The sequence below is a fragment of the Triticum aestivum genome, chromosome 2B (assembly GCF_018294505.1).
Source record: "Triticum aestivum cultivar Chinese Spring chromosome 2B, IWGSC CS RefSeq v2.1, whole genome shotgun sequence".
NCBI classification, from domain to species: domain Eukaryota; kingdom Viridiplantae; phylum Streptophyta; class Magnoliopsida; order Poales; family Poaceae; genus Triticum; species Triticum aestivum.
This window is the reverse complement of record NC_057798.1, coordinates 736,937,077-736,958,931: the sequence shown is the minus strand read 5'-3', so window position 1 is coordinate 736,958,931 and position 21,855 is coordinate 736,937,077. Positions and strand designations below refer to the sequence as shown.

Genomic DNA, 21,855 nt, shown 5'->3' with positions numbered 1-21,855 from the left:
CTATCCGATTGACTTGTTTTCGTCGACTCATCATAGAACTGTTGGCTTAACTTCAAACTGTGCTTATAGAATTCTGCCAAAACTTCGAGGAGGAGACCAGTCGACTGGAGCCAAACTTGGACCCCATTAACTCCCCTGTGAAGGACGAGGCTGCCATGAACGTGTTCCAACGGAATCTCGCGTTGCTGGAGTGGTCGACTACCTCACTCGACTGAAGGTTGCGGTGTCGCGGATCGACACGACACTCTGGCCAAGGGAGACCCTTCACAATGACCTCGAGTCTTTAATGACTCGACTGAATGACGTTCCAGGTCGAGTGCAGGAATGGAAGAAGTCTTCCGCCAGGTGTGGTGCTAATGTTGCTCCGTCCCTGGTACGCGTTCACTATAAAGATGCTCGAGAGGACAAGTTGGCGTCCATCAAAGTGGCCAATACCAAGAAGCATGACTTCCAGTCTTTCATGGAGACCTTCATTGCTGCTGCCACTCGGATTGCTGACGGAATCGACCTGGACCAGCTCGTCGCGCCCTCCAGTCCTCCACCCGAGGAGTAAAAAACTTCTATGCTTCACCTTAAATTTGCCTCGGTATGCCGAGTGGTTTTTGTAACCGATAAACTTTTACAGGCTTGATGCCTGTGCACTTCTGGATCCATTATCTGGACTTTTCTTATCGTTAAATATGCTTGCATTTGCCTTCGAGCGAATTTTCTTCTTCACTAGGAATATATTTTAATGCTTGAGACGCAACTTTGAGGTGGTAAGTCCAGTCGACCTGCGCCTCGTCATCCTTGTAGAGCGGAATAGATTAAGCACTTAGGTGAGCACTGGGCTCAGCTAAGCCTCCGAGTGGGAGGCTTGCTCTCCACTCGGTAGGAATTTCAAACACTTAGGCGAGCACTGGGCTGCAGCTAAGCCCCCGAGTGGGAGGATTGCTCTCCACTCGGTAGGATTTTCAAAAACTTAGGCGAGCACTGGACTGCAGCTAAGCCCCCGAGTGGGAGGTTTGCTCTCCACTCGGTAGGATTTTCAAAAACTTAGGCGAGCACTGGACTGCAGCTAAGCCCCCGAGTGGGAGGTTTGCTCTCCACTCGGTAGGATTTTTAAAAACTTAGGCGAGCACTGGACTGCAGCTAAGCCCCCGAGTGGGAGGTTTGCTCTCCACTCGGTAGGATTTTCAAAAACTTAGGCGAGCACTGGACTGCAGCTAAGCCCCCGAGTGGGCGGTTTGCTCTCCACTCGGTAGGATTTTCAAAAACTTAGGCGGGCACTGGACTGCAGCTAAGCCCCCGAGTGGGAGGTTTGCTCTCCACTCGGTAGGATTTTCAAAAACTTAGGCGAGCACTGGGTTGCAGCTAAGCCCCCGAGTGGGGGATTTGCTCTCCACTCAGTGGGATTTTTTGTGGCATAACTCCGAAGGAGAAGGTAGCAGTCGACCGACACCTCATCCTCCTTGTGGAGCGCACATTGTATTTGTGGCGTAGCTCGGAAGGAAAAGGTAGCCGTCAACCTGCACCTCGTCCTCCTTGCGGAACGCACTTTGTATTTGTGGCGTAGCTCGGAAGGAGAAGGTAGCAGTCGACCTGCACCTCGTCCTCCTTGCGGAGCGCACATTGTATTTGTGGCGTAGCTCGGAAGGAGAAGGTAGCAGTCGGCCTGCACCTCGTCCTTCTTGCGGAGCGCACATTGTATTAAGTACTTAGGCGAGCACTGGGTTGCAGCTAAGCCCCCGAGTGGGAGGTTTGCTCTCCACTCGGTAGGATTTTCAGATACTTAGGCAAGTACTTGGACCGCAGCTAAGCCTCCGAGTGGGAGGCTGGCTCACCACTCGGTAGGATTTTAAACACTTAGACGAGTACTTGGACTGCGGCTAAGCCTCCGAGTGGGAGGCTGGCTCACCACTTGGTAGGATTTGAAAGTACTTAGGCGAAGCGGATTCGCAGCTAAGCCCCCGAGTGGGAGACTGGCTCACCACTTGGCAAGGTTTTTTTTTACAAACTTAGGTGAAACGGATTCGCAGCTAAGCCACCCACAGGGGGACTTATCATGTAAACAAAACTAACAACAATCACTGGGAAAATTATAACACTCTTGTCTTTGATAAATAAACTACAGAAGTACTTTTATTACATCTCATCCGAGTGAATACTTAAGTATAAAAGGGGCGGAGCAGCTCCGCGTTCCAAGCTTGGGGCTCGTCAATCTGGTGACCGACATTGTAAAGGCGGTATGCTCCATTGTGGAGAACTTTGGTGACGATGAAGGGACCTTCCCAAGTAGGAGCAAGCTTGTGTGGCTTCTGCTAATCCACTGGGAGAACCAAATCTCCTTCTTGGAAGGCTCGACTCTTCACGTTTCTGGCATGGAAGCGATGTAAGTCCTGCTGATAGATGGTCGATCGGATCATGGCCATCTCTCTTTCTTCTTCTAGAAGGTCGACTGCGTCCTGTCGGGCTTGCTCTACTTCATCTTCAGTGTAGAGTTCGACTCGAGGTGCATTGTGAAGCAGGTCACTCGGCAAGACTGCTTCAGCTCCATAGATCAAGAAGAACGGAGTTCTCCCAGTCGACCGATTAGGAGAGGTCCTTAATCCCCAAAGTACTGACGGAAGTTCGTCGACCCATGCACCTGCCGCGTGCTTGAGATCGCGCATCAGTTGGGGTTTCAACCCTTTGAGAATTAGACCGTTAGCTCGTTCTGCTTGCCCGTTCAACTGGGGGTGAGCGACTGAAGCATAGTCGACTCGTGTGCCTTGAGATGAGCAAAAGGCTCTGAATTCTTCAGAATCGAAGTTTGACCCATTATCAGTGATGATGCTATGCGGAACTCCATATCTGAATACCAACTCTCTGATGAAGCTGATAGCAGTGCCAGCATCTAGATTCTTTATAGGCTTAGCTTCAATCCATTTGGTAAACTTGTCGACTGCTACCAGCAAGTGAGTGAAGCCGCTTCTGCCAGTTCTTAGTGGTCAAACCATATCTAACCCCCAAACGGCGAAGGGCCAGACGAGTGGAATGGTCTTCAAGGCTGAGGCGGGTTTGTGCGATAGATTGGAGTAAAACTGACATCCTTCACACTTGTCGACTATCTCCTTTGCCATTTCATTTGCTCTTGTCTGGTAAAATCCCGCTCGGTATGCTTTAGCCACAATGGTCCGAGAGGACGCATGATGGCCACAGGTCCCCAAGTGAATATCGTCAAGGATAATCCGACCTTCTTCTGTCGTTATACATTTCTGACCGACTCTAGTCGCGCTTTCTCTGAACAACTGTCCCTTTATTACGGTAAAGGCTTTGGATCGACGGACGATCTGTCGAGCCTCTTCTTCATTCTCTGGGAGCTCTTTCCTTAAAATATACGCGATGTACGACTCTGTCCAGTCGGGAGTGATGACCAAAGCTTCCATGATCAGGTCGACCACCGCTCGAATTTCAACTTCAGTCGGATCTGTGACACTTTTTGGCTGTGGAGCTTCTTCGATGAAAGGATCCTCTTGAACTGATGGAGTATGGATGTGTTCCAAAAACACATTACTGGGAATGGCTTCTCTCTTGGAACCTATCTTCACCAAATCATCGGCTGCTTGATTTTTCAGTCGGGGTATATGATGGAGCTCTAACCCTTCAAATTTCTTCTCAAGCTTTCTCACTCCATTGCAGTAACCGGTCATAGTTGGGCTTCTGACGTCCCACTCCTTCATCACCTGATTGACCACCAAATCTAAGTCGCCATAAACCATAAGGCGACGGACGCCGAGTGAAATGGCCATACGCAACCCATACAAAAGTGCTTCGTATTCTGCTTCATTGTTGGAGGAATCAAAGTGGATCTGGAGCACATATCTAAGCTTATCTCCTTGGGGGGAAACCAATACCACCCCAACACCGGAACCATTCAACATCTTAGAACCGTCAAAGAACATGGTCCAGTGCTCCGAGTGAACTTGAGTCGGTAACTGCTGTTCAATCCACTCGGCGATGAAATCTGCTACAGCTTGGGACTTGATGGCTTTCTTTGCCTCAAACTTGATATCAAGGGGAAGGAGTTCAATCGCCCATTTTGCCACTCGACCAGTTGCATCTCTGTTGTGCAAAATCTCTGATAATGGGGCATCACTGACGACTATAGTTGAATGATCAGAGAAATAATGAGCAACCTTCTTCGTGGTCATGTAAATCCCATATACAAGCTTCTGATAATGAGGGTATCTTTGCTTCGATGGGGTCAACACTTCGGAAAGATAATATACTGGGCGCTGAACTTTGAAGGCTTTCCCTTCTTCTTCCCGCTCGACCGTAAGTACTGTACTGACGACTTGTCCTGTGGCTGCAATGTAAAGCAACAAAGGCTCTTTGCTGATTGGAGCAGCAAGCACCGGCTGGGTGGAGAGCAGAGCTTTTAGCTCTGCAAACACTGCATCTGTTGGGGAACGTAGCAGAAATTCAAAATTTTCCTACGTGTCACCAAGATCTATCTATGGAGAAACCAGCAACGAGGGGAAGGAGAGTGCATCTACATACCCTTGTAGATCGCTAAGCGGAAGCGTTCAAGAGAACGGGGTTGAAGGAGTCGTACTCGTCGTGATCCAAATCACCGGAGATCCTAGTGCCGAACGTACGGCACCTCCGCGTTCAACACACGTACAGCCCGGTGACGTCTCCCATGCCTTGATCCAGCAAGGAGAGAGGGAGAGGTTGAGGAAGACTCCATCCAGCAGCAGCACAACGGCGTGGTGGTGATGGAGGAGCGTGGTGATCCAGCAGGGCTTCGCCAAGCACCGCGGGAGAGGAGAAGGGAGAGAGGTAGGGCTGCGCCAAGGAGAGGTCAAACTCGTGTGTTGGCAGCCCCAAAACCCTCAAGTATATATAGGGGGAGGGGAGGGGGCTGCGCCCCCTCTAGGGTTCCCTCCCCAGGGGTGGCGGCAGCCCCCAGATCCCATCTGGATGGCGGCCAGAGGGGGAGAGAGGGGAGGCGCGCCTGGGGTGGGCCTTAGGGCCCATCTGCCCTAGGGTTTGCCCCCTCCCACTCTCCCCTGCGCCTTGGGCCCCTTGTGGGGGGCGCACCAGCCCACCTGGGGCTGGTTCCCTCCCACACTTGGCCCATGCAGCCCTCCGGGGTTGGTGGCCCCACTTGGTGGACCCCAGGGACCCTCCCGGTGGTCCCGGTACGTTACCGGAAAAACCCGAAACTTTTCCGGTGACCAAAACAGGACTTCCCATATATAAATCTTTACCTCCGGACCATTCCAGAACTCCTCATGACGTCTGGAGTCTCATCCGGGACTCCGAACAACATTCAGTAACCACATACAAACTTCCTTTATAACCCTAGCGTCATCGAACCTTAAGTGTGTAGACCCTACGGGTTCGGGAACCATGGAGACATGACCGAGACGTTCTCCGGTCAATAACCAACAGCGAGATCTGGATACCCATGTTGGCTCCCACATGTTCCATTATGATCTCATCGGATGAACCACGATGTCAAGGACTCCATCAATCCCGTATACAATTCCCTTTGTCTAACGGTATTGTACTTGCCTGAGATTCGATCGTCGGTATACCGATACCTTGTTCAATCTCGTTACTAGCAAGTCTCTTTACTCGTTCCGTAACACATCATCCCGTGATCAACCCCTTGGTCACATTGTGCACATTATGATGATGTCCTACCGAGTGGGCCCAGAGATACCTCTCCGTTTACACGGAGTGACAAATCCCAGTCTCGATTCGTGCCAACCCAACAGACACTTTCCGAGATACCTGTAATGCACCTTTATAGCCACCCAGTTACGTTGTGACGTTTGGTACACCCAAAGCATTCCTACGGTATCCGGGAGTTGCACAATCTCATGGTCTAAGGAAAAGATACTTGACATTAGAAAAGCTTTAGCATACGAACTACGATCTTTGTGCTAGGCTTAGGATTGGGTCTTGTCCATCACATCATTCTTTTAATGATGTGATCCCGTTATCAACGACATCCAATGTCCATGGTTAGGAAACCGTAACCATCTATTGATCAACGAGCTAGTCAATAGAGGCTTGCTAGGGACATGGTGTTGTCTATGTATCCACACATGTATCTGAGTTTCCTATCAATACAATTATAGCATGGATAATAAACGATTATCATGAACAAGGAAATATAAGAATAACTAATTTATTATTGCCTCTAGGGCATATTTCCAACAGTCTCCCACTTGCACTAGAGTCAATAATCTAGTTCACATCGCCGTGTGATTAACACTCACAGGTCACATCGCCATGTGACCAACATCCAAAGAGTTTACTAGTGTCATTAAACTAGTTCACATCATCATGTGATTAAGACTCAATGAGTTCTGGGGTTTGATCATGTTTTGCTTGTGAGAGAGGTTTTAGTCAACGGGTCTGTAACATTCAGATCCGTATGTACTTCGCAATTCTCTATGTCATATTGTAAATGTTGCTTCCACGCTCCACTTGAAGCTATTCCAAATGGTTGCTCCACTATACATATCCGGTTTGCTACACAGAGTCACTCGGATAGGTGTTAAAGCTTGCATCGACATAACCCTTTACGCCGAACTCTTTATCACCTCCATAATCGAGAAACATGTCCTTATTTACTCCAAGGACAATTTTGACCGCTTTCCAATGATCCATTCCTGGATCATTCTTGTACCCCTTGACTGACTCATGGCAAGGGACACTTCCGGTGCGGTACACAGCATAGCATACTATAGAGCCTATGTCTGAAGCATAGGGGACGACCTTCGTCCTTTCTCTCTTTTCTGCCGTGGTCGAGCTTTAAGTCTTAACTTCATACCTTACATCTCAGGCAAGAACTCCTTCTGTGACTGATCCATCTTGAACACCTTCAAGATCATGTCAAGGTATGTGCTCATTTGAAAGTATTATTAAGCATTTTGATCTATCTTATAGATCTTGATGCTTATTGTTCAAGTAGCCTAATCCAGGTTTTCCAATGAAAAACACTTTTCAAATAAACCTATATGCTTTCTAGAAAATTCTACATCATTTCTGATCATCGATATGTCAACAACATATACTCATCAGAAGTTCTATAGCACTCCCACTCACTTCTTTGGAAATACAAGTTTCTCATGAACTTTGTATAAACCCAAAATCTTTGATCATCTCATCAAAGCGCACATTCCAACTCCGAGATGCTTACTCCAGTCCTTAGAAGGATCGCTGGAGCCAGCATACCTTTTAGCATCCCTAGGATCGACAAAACTTTTATGATTGTATCACATACAACCTTTCCTTACGAAAACTGGTAAGGAAACTCGTTTTGACATCCATCTGCCAGATTTCATAAATGCAGCTAATGCTAACATGATTCCGACGGACTTAAGCATCGCTGCGAATGAGAAAATTTCATTGTAGTCAACTCCTTGAACTTGTGAAAAACTCTTTGCCACAAGTCGAGCTTCATAGACGGTGACATTACCGTCCACGTATGTCTTCTTCTTAAAGATCCATTTATCTCAATGGCTTGCCGATCATCGGGCAAGTCCACCAAAGTCCATGCTTTGTTCTGATAAATGGATCCTATCTCGGATTTCATGGCTTCTAACCATTTGTTGGAATATGGGCCACCATTGCTTCTCCATAGCTCGTAGGTTCATTGTTGTCTAGCAACATGACCTTCAAGACAGGATCACCGTACCACTCCGAAGCAGTACGCGTCCTTGTCGTCCTACGAGGTTCGGTAGTGACTTGATCCGAAGCTTCATGATCAATATCATAAGCTTCCACTTCAATTGGTGTAGGTGCCACAGGAACAACTTCATGTGCCCTGCTACACACTGGTTGAAGTGATGGTTCAATAACCTCATCAAGTCTCCACTATCCTCCCACTCAATTCTCGAGACAAACCTTTCCTCGAGAAAGGACCCGATTCAAGAAACAATCCCTATTGCTTTCAGATCTGAATTAGGAGGTATACCCAACTGTTTTGGGTGTCCTATGAAGATGCATTTTATCCGCTTTGGGTTCGAGCTTATCAACCCAAAACTTTTTCACATAAGCATCGCAGCCCCAAACCTTTAAGAAACGACAACTTAGGTATCTCCAAACCACAGTTCAAACGGTGTCGTCTCAACGGAATTATGTGGTGCCCTATTTAAAGTGAGTGCGGTTGTCTCTAATGCCTAACCCATGAACGATAGTGGTAATTCGATAAGAGACATCATGGTACGCACCATATCCAATAGGGTGCAACTATGATGTTCGCACACACCATCACACTATGGTGTTCCAGGCGGTATTGGTTGTGAAACAATCTCCACAATGTCTTAATTGTGTGCCAAACTCGTAACTCAGATACTCGTCTCTATGATCATATCATAGACATTTTATCCTCTTGTCACAATGATCTTCAACTTCACTCTGAAATTACTTGAACCATTCAATAATTCAGACTTGTGTTTCATCAAGTAAATATACTCAACATCTACTCGAATCATCTGTGAAGTAAGAACATAACGATACTCATTGCATGCCTTAGCACTCATTGGACAGCACATATCAAAATGTGTTACTTCCAACAAGTTTCTTTCTTGTTCCATTTTACTGAAAACGAGGCTTTCAGTCATCTTGCCCACGTGGTATGATTTGCATGTCTCAAGTGATTCAAAATCAAGAGAGTCCAAATGATCCATCTGCATGGAGTTTCTTCATGCGTATACACCAATAGACATGGTTCGCATGTCCCAAACTTTTAAAAAATGAGTGAGTCCAAAGATCCATCAACATGGAGCTTCTTCATGCGTTTTATACCAATATGACTTACATGGCAGTGCCACAAGTAACTGGTACTATCATTACTATCTTATATCTTTTGGCATGAAAATGTGTATCACTACAATCCAGATTCAATAAACCATTCCTTTAGGTGCAAGACCATTGAAGGTATTATTCAAATAAATAAAGTAACCACTATTCTCCTTAAATGAATAACCGTATTGCGATAGACATAATCCAATCATGTCTATGCTCAACGCAAACACCAAATGAGAATTATTCAGGTTTAATACTAATCTTGATGGTAGAGGGAGCGTGCGATGTTTGATCACATCAAACTTGGAAACACTTCCAACACATATCGTCAGCTCACCTTTAGCTAGTCTCCGTTTATTCCGTAGCCTTTTATTTCGGGTTACTAACACTTAGCAACCGAACCGGTATCTAATACCCTGGTGCTACTAGGAGTACTAGTAAAGTACACATTAACATAATGTATATCCAATATACTTTTATCGACCTTGCCAGCCTTCTCATCTACCAAGTATCTAGGGTAATTTTGCTCCAGTGGCTGTTCCCCTTATTACAGAAGCACTTAGTCTCGGGTTTGGGTTTAACCTTGGGTTTCTTCACTGGAGCAGCAGCTGATTTGCCGTTTCATGAAGTATCCCTTCTTGCCCTTGCCCTTCTTGAAACTAGTGGTTTCACCAACCATCAACAATTGATGCTCCTTCTTGATTTCTACTTTCGCGGTGTCAAACATCACGAATACCTCAAGGATCATCATATCTATCCCTGATATGTTATAGTTCATCATGAAGCTCTAGCAGCTTGGTGGCAATGACTTTGGAGAAACATCACTATCTCATCTGGAAGATCAACTCCCACTCGATTCAAGTGATTGTTGCACTCAGACAATCTGAGCACAATCTCAACGATTGAGCTTTTCTCCCTTAGTCTGCAGGCTAAGAAAATCGTTGGAGGTCTTATACCTCTTGACGTGGGCACGAGCCTGAAATCACAATTTCAGCCCTCGAAACATCTCATATGTTCCGAGACATTTCGAAAACGTCTTTGGTGCCTCAACTCTAAACCGTTTAACTGAACTATCACGTAGTTATCAAAACGTGTATGTCCGATGTTCGCAACATCCACAGACGACGTTTGGGGTTCAGCACCCTGAGCGGTGCATTAAGGACATAAGCTTTCTACTGTCCGCATAATCGCTACTGTCAACTTTCAACTATATTTTCTCTAGGAACATATCTAAATAGTGGAACTAAAGCGCGAGCTTACGACATAATTTGCAAAGATCTTTTTGACTATGTTCAGGATAATTAAGTTCATCTCATGAACTCCCACTCAGATAGACATCCCTCTAGTCATCTACGTGATTACATGATCCGAGTCAACTAGGCCGTGTCCGATCATCACGTGAGACGGACTAGTCATCATCGGTGAACATCTTCATGTTGATCGTATCTACTATACGACTCATGCTCGACCTTTCGGTCTCTGGTGTTCCGAGGCCATGTCTGTACATGCTAGGCTCGTCAAGTCAACCTAAGTGTTTCGCGTGTGTAAATCTGGCTTACATCCGTTGTATGTGAACGTAAGAATCTATCACACCCGATCATCACGTGGTGCTTCGAAACGATGAACTTTCGCAACGGTGCACAGTTAGGGGGAACACTTTCTTGAAATTTTAATGAGGGATCATCTTATTTACTACCGTCGTTCTAAGGAAATAAGATGTATAAACATGATAAACATCACATGCAATCAAATAGTGACATGATATGGCCAATATCATTTTGCTCCTTTTGATCTCCATCTTCGGGGCTCCATGATCATCATCGTCACCGGCATGACACCATGATCTCCATCATCGTGTCTTCATGAAGTTGTCTCGCCAACTATTACTTCTACTACTATGGCTACCGGTTAGCAATAAAGTAAAGTAATTACATGGCGTTGTTCAATGACACGCAGGTCATACAATAAATAAAGACAACTCCTATGGCTCCTGCCGGTTGTCATACTCATCGACATGCAAGTCGTGATTCCTATTACAAGAACATGATCAATCTCATACATCACATATCATTCATCACATTCTTCTTGGCCATATCACATCACATAGCATACCCGGCAAAAACAAGTTAGACGTCCTCTAATTGTTGTTTGCATGTTTTACGTGGCTGCTATGGGTTTCTAGCAAGAACGTTTCTTACCTACGCAAAACCACAACGTGATATGCCAATTGCTATTTACCCTTCATAAGGAACCTTTTCATCGAATCCGTTCCGACTAAAGTGGGAGAGACTGGCACCCGCTAGCCACCTTATGCACCAAGTGCATGTCAGTCAGTGGAACCTGTCTCACGTAAGAGTACGTGTAAGGTCGGTCCGGGCCGCTTCATCCCACAATACCGTCGAAATAAGATTGGACTAGTAACGGTAAGCATATTGAACAAAATCAATGCCCACAACTACTTTGTGTTCTACTCGTGCAAAGAATCTATGCAATAGACCTAGCTCATGATGCCACTGTTGGGGAACGTAGCAGTAATTCAAAATTTTCCTACGTGTCACCAAGATCTATCTATGGAGAAACCAGCAACGAGAGGAAGGAGAGTGCATCTACATACCCTTGTAGATCGCTAAGCGGAAGCGTTCAAGAGAACGGGGTTGAAGGAGTCGTACTCGTCGTGATCCAAATCACCGGAGATCCTAGTGCCGAACGGACGGCACCTCCGCGTTCAACACACGTACAGCCCGGTGACGTCTCCCATGCCTTGATCCAGCAAGGAGAGAGGGAGAGGTTGAGAAAGACTCCATCCAGCAGCAGCACAACAGCGTGGTGGTGATGGAGGAGCGTGGTGATCCAGCAGGGCTTCACCAAGCACCGCGGGAGAGGAGAAGGGAGAGAGGTAGGGCTGCGCCAAGGAGAGGTCAAACTCGTGTGTTGGCAGCCCCAAAACCCTCAAGTATATATAGGGGGAGGGGAGGGGGCTGCGCCCCCTCTAGGGTTCCCTCCCCAGGGGTGGCGGCAGCCCCCAGATCCCATCTGGGTGGCGGCTATAGGGGGTGAGAGGGGAGGCACGCCTGGGGTGGGCCTTAGGGCCCATCTGCCCTAGGGTTTGCCCCCTCCCACTCTCCCCTGCGCCTTGGGCCCCTTGTGGGGGGCGCACCAGCCCACCTGGGGCTGGTTCCCTCCCACACTTGGTCCATGCAGCCCTCCGTGGTTGGTGGCCCCACTTGGTGGACCCCCGGGACCCTCCCGGTGGTCCCGGTACGTTACCGGAAAAACCCAAAACTTTTCCGGTGACCAAAACAGGACTTCCCATATATAAATCTTTACCTCCGGACCATTCCGGAACTCCTCGTGACATCCGGGATCTCATCCAGGACTCCGAACAACATTCGGTAACCACATACAAACTTCCTTTATAACCCTAGCGTCATCGAACCTTAAGTGTGTAGACCCTACGGGTTCGGGAACCATGCAGACATGACCGAGACGTTCTCCGGTCAATAACCAACAGCGGGATCTGGATACCCATGTTGGCTCCCACATGTTCCATGATGATCTCATCGGATGAATCACGATGTCAAGGACTCAATCAATCCCGTATACAATTCCCTTTGTCTAACGGTATTGTACTTGCCTGAGATTCGATCATCGGTATACCGATACGTTGTTCAATCTCGTTACCGGCAAGTCTCTTTACTCGTTCCGTAACACATCATCCCGTGATCAACCCCTTGGTCACATTGTGCACATTATGATGATGTCCTACCGAGTGGGCCCAGAGATACCTCTCCGTTTACACGGAGTGACAAATCCCAGTCTCGATTCGTGCCAACCCAACAGACACTTTCGGAGATACCTGTAATGCACCTTTATAGCCACCCAGTTACGTTGTGACATTTGGTACACCCAAAGCATTCCTACGGTATCCGGGAGTTGCACAATCTCATGGTCTAAGGAAAAGATACTTGACACTAGAAAAGCTTTAGCATACGAACTACGATCTTTGTGCTAGGCTTAGGATTGGGTCTTGTCCATCACATCATTCTTCTAATGATGTGATCCCGTTATCAACGACATCCAATGTCCATGGTTAGGAAACCGTAACCATCTATTGATCAACGAGCTAGTCAATAGAGGCTTGCTAGGGACATGGTGTTGTCTATGTATCCACACATGTATCTGAGTTTCCTATCAATACAATTATAGCATGGATAATAAACGATTACCATGAACAAGGAAATATAATAATAACTAATTTATTATTGCCTCTAGGGCATATTTCCAATAGCATCAGCTTCTGGAGTCCACTCGAACTTGTCTGACTTCTTCATCAGTCGGTAAAGAGGCAATGCCTTTTCACCGAGATGAGAGATGAATCGACTTAACGTGGCCAAGCATCCAGTAAGCTTCTGGACATCGTGCACACGCACGGGGCATTTCATTCGGAGTATAGTGCCAACTTTTTGTGGGTTGGCGTCGATTCCTCGTTCGGAAATGAGAAAACCGAGTAACTTTCCGCCAAGAACTCCGAATGTGCACTTTGATGGATTAAGCTTGATATCATACCTCCTGAGATTGGCAAATGTTTCAGCAAGATCAGTCAACAGGTCGGAAGCCTTCCGTGATTTGACCACAATATCATCCATGTATGCTTCCACGTTCCGACTGATTTGAGTGAGTAAACACTTCTGAATCATTCTCATGAACGTGGCTCCAGCATTCTTGAGGCCGAATGGCATGGTGACATAGCAAAAGCACCCGAATGGAGTGATGAAAGTTGTTTTGATCTCGTCGGGTCCATACATACGGATCTGATGGTAACCAGAATAGGCGTCTAAAAAAGACAGGCACTCACATCCCGCAGTCGAGTCGACTACTTGGTCGATGCGGGGGAGATGAAAATGATCTTTCGGGCAGGCCCGATTGATATGTTTGAAATCAATGCACATGCGAAGTGACTCGTCCTTCTTGGGGACCATGACAACATTGGCGAGCCACTCGGAGTGGTAAATTTCTCGGATAAACTCTGCTGCCAGGAGCCGAGCCACCTCCTCGCCAATGGCCTTTCTCTTCTGGACGGCGAACCGTCGAAGATGTTCTTTGACAGGTTTCACTTTTGAAAGGGACATTTTGAAGCAGGGCATCATACGCCTAACTGGAAACGGCAGCCGAGACCACGTGTGATGAGGCCGATTTCTTCAATTATCCCGAATCCACCGTGTGATGAGCTCATTGATAGCACATCTGCGACATGGGATGAGTAAAAGGTGCATTCGGTCTTTATGCCAATCGATGCCAAGGTAATATAGGATATTTTCCTCTGTACCAGAAACATAAGCGACTTTTGGGCATAGAGTGGTGAGAAGCGCGGAATTTTTTCAGTTAAGTCGGCTTGTAGAATGATTATGCATACAAAACTCACTAGATAAAATTGGCTAGAAGGGAATCAAAGCTCGTCCGCGATGGATCAGAGAGTAATGCATGGACATCCCTATGGAAAATCAGTGTCCCTTGAAGATCAAGATGTTTCTGTGGAAACTTGCACGATCGTCGATTCCCACTGCTAATGTTCTTGAGCATAAACATATGTCTAATTCTGATGCTTGCTTGTTATGTGGGGCAAGGGATTCATGGAGATATGCGCTGATAAATTGATCAATGGCTCACAGTGTGTGGGCTTTATATGACAAGGGCCTGGTTGAACAAATGTGCCAACACACAGGAGATAATGCACGATACTGGTTATTCACCATGAATGAAGCTTTCTCCCATGAGGCTTTCATTTGCATGGCAGTGACCTTATGGGAAATATGGTAAGCTAAGAGGAAAGTGGTCTACGATGACATCTATCAAAGCCCAATATCTACACATCATTTTGTGCAATCTTTCTTGGCTGATCTTCAGACTCTTAGCAAGCCGACTGTGCAGGCAGCACATGCTACTGGCAAGGCCGGCCCATTGGATTGAATCGCCAGAGAATTTAAACAAAATGAATGTTGATATAGTTGTTGGACGAGGCTTGGGTCCTAAGACGACGGTTAGCAGAGACCGGGACGGCAGTTTTCTGGGTGCTTCGGCCACGGTGTTTAAAGGTATTTTAGAACCTACAACTTTGGAAGCTTTGGTGGTGAGGGAGTCTATGGCATTGGCGAAGGATCTCAATTTACAAGATATACATGTTGCATCGGATTGCAAGGTGGTCGTTGACGACATGAAGCTGGAAGGTGGAGCTGCATATGGTGCCATCATACATGAAATCATAGAGTACTCTATAATTTTGAATTCTTGTAACTTCGCTCATGATCATGAGTTTAGGATCCGAATTTTGAAGCTCAAAATCTAGCGAAGCACGTGTTACACTTAGTTGTTGGCCGCTATATTTGGTTAGGCCACTCCGGTGATCTTTTGTTTGTCCCTATAAACATTGTGGAGTTTCAATAATGCTTTGCATGGTTGTCTCAAAAAAAAAAAGATGCCTGTCCAACCTACATGACACTCTTGCTGACACTCTTCACCACAGTTTGTCTTTGCATGCCGCTGAACGTCAATTCCCAAGCAATGCAACCATTTCTCGTCCACCCTCGAAGACATGTATCGTCCCAGCCACTTGTCTCTCGACTAAACCGATGCCTACAGCCAGAACAAGAAACGGGGCCAGCTAGCGTTGATAAAAAGCCATGCACGCACACGTACTACCAGAGCAAGTGATCAGCCATGGGAAGCTTCAAGGTCTCCTTGCTTCTCTCCCTTCTCACCTTCCTCCTCCTCACCATTGTCACCGCCGGGGACGACCTCGGGACGTACGTCATCCACGTGCAGCCCCAGGAGGACCGCCACTTTGGCACGACCGACCACGACCGGAAGGCGTGGCACCAGTCCTTCCTCCCGGAGCATGGCCATCTCCTCCACTCCTACCACCACGTCGCGAGCGGCTTCGCGGCGCGGCTGACGCGGCGGGAGCTCGAAGCCGTCTCCGCCATGCCCGGGTTCGTCGCCGCGGTGCCGGACGTGATCTACCACGTGCAAACGACGCACACGCCGCAGTTCCTCGGGCTGGACACGGCGCTGGGCGCGAGGAACTTGTCCGTCGGCTCCGGCGAAGGCGTCATCATCGGGGTGCTCGACACCGGTGTCTTCCCCGACCACCCCTCCTTCAGCGGCTTCGGCATGATGCCGCCGCCGGCCAAGTGGAAGGGGAGGTGCGATTTCAACGGCTCTGCGTGCAACAACAAGCTCATCGGTGCTCGGGCCTTCATCACCAGCAGCGACGGCAGTGCTCCCGGCGCCGCCCGCCCGCCCCCGTGCAGCCGATCGACGGGAATGGGCATGGCACGCACACGTCCAGCACCGCGGCAGGATCAGTCGTGCCGGGTGCTCAAGTGCTCGGGCAGGGCAACGGCACCGCGTCCGGCATCGCGCCCCGCGCGCACCTCGCCATGTACAAGGTTTGCGACGAGAACGGCGACTGCGCCGGCGTAGATGTACTGGCTGGCATCGACGCCGCCGTGTCCGACGGCTGCGACGTCATATCCATGTCGCTCGGCCTTCAGCCACGGCCTTTCTACAACGACAGCGTCGCCATCGGCACGTTCGCCGCAGCGGAGAAGGGGACTTTCGTCAGCATGGCGGCTGGCAACGGCGGCCCGAGAAACTCCTCGATATTGAATGAGGCGCCATGGATGCTCACCGTCGCCGCGAGCACCATGGACCGTTTGATCAGCGCTAAGGTTATCCTTGGAGACAACCTCTCCTTCGACGGCGAGTCGCTCTACCAGCCCGACAACTCCGTGGAGGCCTCGTTGGTCTACGCCGGTGCGAGCTCGACGCATTTGGCCCAGTTCTGCGGCAACGGCTCGCTGGACGGCTTTGACGTCAAGGACAAGATAGTGCTGTGCGACGTCGGCGGCTACCCGCCGGTGGACATGGGAGCCGAGGTGCTGAGAGCCGGAGGCGCAGGCATGATTGTGGGCAACCAGTTTTTGGAGGGCTACATCACGTTCCCGGACGCGCACGTCCTGCCGGCCTCGCAAGTCAGCTATGCTGCTGTAGTGAAGATCAAGAACTACATCAATTCCACGACGAACCCGACGGCAACTATCTCTTTCAGAGGCACGGTCCTCGGCACCTCGCCGGCGCCGGTCATCACCTACTTCTCCTCCCGTGGCCCCTGTGTCCACAGCCCCGGCATTCTCAAGCCTGACATCACGGGCCCCGGCGTGAACGTGATCACGGCGTGGCCGTTCCAAGTCGGCCCGCCGTCGATTGACATCAGGCCGACCTTCAACATTATCTCCGGCACGTCCATGTCGACGCCGCACCTTGCTGGTGTCGCCGCGCTGATCAAGAGCAAGCACCCCAGCTGGTCGCCGGCGGCGATCAAGTCCGCCATCATGACCACCGCCGACGTCACCGACCGCTCCGGCACGCCGATACTCGACGAGCAGCACAAGGCCGCCGACCTCTTCGCCGTCGGAGCCGGTCATGTCAATCCGGAGAAGGCCGTGGACCCGGGCCTGATCTTTGACATTTCCCCCGACGACTACATCGGCTACCTCTGCGGCATGTACAAGAGCGAAGAGGTCTCGGTGATCGCGCGCCGCGCTGTGAACTGCTCGGCCGACATGGCGATCCCAGACTACCAGCTGAACTATCCGTCGGTCTCCGCGTTGTTCCCACCAACGTGGAGCTCGAATCCTCCAATGTCGGCGGAGCGCACGGTGATGAACGTCGGAGAGGTGCCGGCGCTGTACTACCCGGAGGTCGACATGCCGGCGGACAGCCCTGTGATCGTCACTGTTATTTCGGACAAGCTTTTGTTCACCGAGGCGAACCAAGTCCAGAAATTCGATATAGACGTGGAGGCGAAGAACAGCAGCTCCACGGCGGTGCAGGGTGCGATCCGGTGGGTGTCTGTCAAGCACACCGTGAGGATCCCCATCTCGGCCACCTTTGCCGCACACTAGAGCCCAGTCTACTGGATAACATCTTCTGCAACGTCAATCGTTGCCTTACCGTCGACATGTAGGAGCTGGAATATAAATGCAGGCATTCACGTTTGAATTGAAGTATCAGAGAAGAGTGTAAATCTTCTCTGAGAAAAGAGAAGAGTGTAAATCTTTGCGGTCAAGACTTACTAAATGCTCCCTCCATTCTTTTATATGAGGTGTATTTGTTTTTTCAAAAGTCAAACGAGTGCATGTTTGACCAAGTTTTTAGAAAAATATATCAATATCCACAATATGAAATTTATATCATTTGATCGATCATGAAAGGTAGTTTCATATTTTATCTATTAGGTATTGCAGATGTTTCTATTTTGTTCTATAATCTTGGTCAAACTTTTAAATGGTTGACTTGCACGGAAACCAATACACCTAATATTCTGGAACAGAGGGAGTACTTTTTTTAATACAATACATATGCTCATATACACGAGAATACACTCACTTTTATAAACACAGGAGCGCACACCTACTTTTATAGCATTTTCGAAATATTGAGCGGACACACCATCTTAAGATCAACGAAGTTATCATAGACGTCTCGTAGTCGACGGAACGTCGCTCCGTCGCCCCCCACTGAAAGAACATTGTCGAAAAGTCTAGAATAATTTTAGGAAAATGCGAGCAACAGTGCCAAGTCTAGGTCTTAGATCCTTTTTTTTTTGAAAACGAAAGGGGCTCGAGCCACCTTTATATTTCAAAACAGGCCGAAGCCTGAGTAGCATACAAACATGAGGCTTGTGGGGTGCACTTTAGTGCAAGGCCACAAGATAAACCTGGGAGAAGAAGGAGTTGCTGAGACAGGAGTAGAAGAAGAGGAGAACCGACAGCCAAAAACAAAAACAAAAACGAGCTACATTGCTACTAAATCGCCCCAGAACTTGAGGTCCTCCTTGTCTTGCAACTTCTTGGCTCTGTAGGACCAAAGACGGATCATATCTGCAGCATGAAAACGTACGTATGCATCTGTCCAAGATCGTGAGTTGAAAACACGATCGTTACGGGCATGCCAAAGGGAGATGGCACAGGCGGCAAAAACAACATTCCATTTGCGTTTGTGCTGAAGTTGAGCAGCAGCTTGCCGGACGAAGGAGAGGATGTCACGCGCCCTGCCAGCTAACACAGCCAGTTGAAGGTGCTGCCAGAGAGAGGAAGCCGCCCGACAATGCAGCAAAATGTGGTGAACCGACTACATAGCAGGGCAAATGTCACAACCAGAGTCAGTGGTGACGGCAGCCCAGTTCTTCCTGATCATGTTGTCTCTGGTATTAAGCTGGCCCCAAAAAGCGACCCAAAGGAATGTTTTATGCTTCAAAGGGATCAGGGCGTCCCAGATCAAGTCGTGGAAGACGCAAGAAACACCACGGAAAGTCAGCAGTCTGTAAAAGTACCCTGTGCTCAGATGCTTATCAGAGACTGATGGCAAACGAACATCTTCAGCTGACCCATCAGGAGCGAGCGGAGCAAGCAGCTGCTGCAGAAGGACGAGCTCACCCTCCGCAGAACGGGAGAGGTTAGGGTGTAACTGTACTGACCAGATGCCATCTGAGTATTGTGAGGACACGGAGCAACAGCGGTTCCTGGCGAAGGAGTATAGAACAGGCAACAACAAGTATAGCCTGCCTTCTTCGGCCCAAAGATCGTGCTAGAAGGAAACGAACTGGCCCGAACCGAGGATGCATCATGAGGAGTTAATGACTATGGGGATACAGTCTTTGAAGCCACGCCACAAAGAAGTATCCCTCCCGGAAGGCCCAAGAGGCAAGGTAGACTGACAGTGTTGCAAAGCAAACCATTGGTAGCACGGGATGTCAGAGTGTTGTAGAACCTTGGAGAGAAATTTGCAGAGCATGGCTTGGTTGTGAGCTTGCAGGTTTCTCACACCCAGACCTCCATTCTGGCGATGAAGAATCACCTTGTCCCAAGCCACGAGGCATTGTCCCCCTTTCACTTTGTTCTTTCCTTGCCAAAGGAACGCTCGTAGCAGGCTCTCCAAAGAGCAGATTGACTCCTTAGGCCATGGGAAACATGACATGAAGTATGTAAGAATGCCAGCCAGCACAGAGTTGATGAGGGTTAGCCTCCCACCTAGAGAGAGGAAGGTGGCCAACCAGCCCGACAGACGACGATCCACCTTGTGAATAACAGGTAGCAACATCCCATGCGTGATCTTGTTGAGGGACAAAGGCGGTCTTAGATCCTGGTGGGTTGGTTCCACCACAACAAACTTAACCATCTGAGTTAGGCTCCATTCGCCTTGACTAACCACTTGAAACATTCTGAACTTTGATGGGTGGTGTATCACAACAGAAAAAAAAAGTACAGTTGCAAAATATAGAAAATAAAATAAAAGTACAGATGCCATTTAAGAAGAAAAAAAATGAAAATTGCCAAAAAAAAGTGGCCAGCCTCCTGACCTGTTGACCAAATTTCAAATATTTAATGTCGACATTTTTCGGTTGATCTTTTGTTGTAGAAACTATACATGAATTTGCCTTTTGTGTCAAAAATGGTGCATGTGGACTCACTTGTGACCTCGACTGTGGTTCCACCACCATCGGAGATGAGCCAGATTCTCGTCTTCATGGAGCATGGAGGTTTGGGCGCTGCCGTCTTCCAGTCGCCTGAGCACATTGGCTAGGTGGATCCTATGTGGTTGACAAGGTTGTGTCATCTGGTGCCTTGGCTCTTGTTTCTGAGGCTCTCTTTGCTAAAAAGTTTTGGGAATTGATGGTTAGATTAGAGGTTGCTAGCCTTGTATCCGGCAATACAATTGGTTGCCTCTTGGAGGAGAAGGCAATCAGGGACAAGAGCAAGAGGGTGTGCACTAGCCATCGTTTCGACGTTCAGAAGGAGAAACCATTTGGGAGCTAAAGAAAGAAAAATGACGCCACAAGGCACTTGCGGCAGCTTGATGGATGGTTGTCTTCTTTTCGGATTGTCATATTGGATGCCTTTGTCGACGTGTTTTCGATGGGGTTCTTTGCCCTATGGTAATCCATGGGTCGAGGGTTGTGGTTGTAGTGGGTTGGAGGAGTTTGTTCGCCTTGTCGGGTAGTCGCGGAGGTTCATGCTTTGGGAGTTCTCCGCATGTGGTCATGTTGTAATGGTTTTCGCTCGGTTTTCTGTCAATTAACTAGGCAATTATCTTCTGCTTAATTAATCGACGAGGAAAATATTTTGCCTCTATTTCAAGAAATAAAATAAAAATGTCATGTAATTGTTAGGATATCCTTCTCATGAGGGATGCGATGAGATGGCAAGTTTGAAGCATTTTGATAGCTTAAACTTCTGCCAAAACCAACTACCAATTAGAGTTATGACCTATGATTAAATTGGTGTTTACACCAGCAAAGTGTGAAGTTAAGCCTCCAATCCAAGAATCAACACCAAGTGTGATGTATTATCAAGACACTGAAAAAGAAGAAGAGAAAAGCCAAAAGAGAAAGTAGAGAAGATGAATGTTGAAGGAAGAACTTGTCATTAAGAAAGGGAGTTTCTTCCCAATATTGTGAAGATCAAATCCAGTACCGTGTGTGTTTTTTGAATTTAAAAAATGTACATGGCATATTAAATAAATAATCATGTGTCCAAAAAATGTCTGTGAATCTTTTTCAAAAATGTTTATACAATGCAAAAAAAGTAAGCACAGCTTAGAAAAATATTTTACCGTGGTACAATAGCGCGTATACTATATACTTAAATAGTTGATCCCCACTACCTCTAATTCTCTTAACATGGAGGCCTTCCACCTCACCAAGTGTGCCATGTCAGCATCCACTAACAATATTTTACAACTATGCATACCACATCATCATGTCTACTTTTTTATTACGAGTACCTCTAATTTTCTCAACATGCAAGTCTTCCAACTCATCTAGTGTGCCATGTAAGTATTCGCTAACAATATTTTTCAGCCATGTGAAAACGACAACAACATGCCTATTTCATTGTTAATAGACATATGTATTGCATTCGATATTATTTAATTTGTTTAGTTTTCTAAAGGCTATTGAGGTGCATCAGTTTATTGTTGCAACTGATATGGTCAATCGTACAAGCA

At 47.8% G+C, this 21,855-nt stretch overlaps 1 protein-coding gene across 1 annotated transcript; it reads left to right on the top strand.

Annotated features, from left to right (window-relative positions):
* Positions 1–15,504: 15,504 nt before the first annotated feature.
* Positions 15,505–20,666, top strand: LOC123042366 (subtilisin-like protease 4). Its single transcript, XM_044464837.1, has 3 exons — positions 15,505–15,789; positions 16,182–17,714; positions 20,457–20,666. Exons 1-3 carry the CDS (start codon positions 15,505–15,507, stop codon positions 20,664–20,666), a joined length of 2,028 nt encoding a protein of 675 aa, XP_044320772.1.
* Positions 20,667–21,855: the final 1,189 nt, after the last annotated feature.

What these genes read in the sequence shown, in the direction of transcription:
- LOC123042366 (XM_044464837.1), top strand. Translation starts at nt 15,505, where the DNA reads ATGGGAAGCTTCAAGGTCTCCTTGCTTCTCTCCCTTCTCACCTTCCTC. An exon ending in TGCCCGGGTTCGTCGCCGCG is followed by an intron (nt 15,790 to 16,181) that starts GTGCCGGACGTG and finishes GTGCTCGGGCAG; the next exon opens with GGCAACGGCACCGCGTCCGG. An exon ending in GGGTGTCTGTCAAGCACACC is followed by an intron (nt 17,715 to 20,456) that starts GTGAGGATCCCC and finishes GTGGTTGACAAG; the next exon opens with GTTGTGTCATCTGGTGCCTT.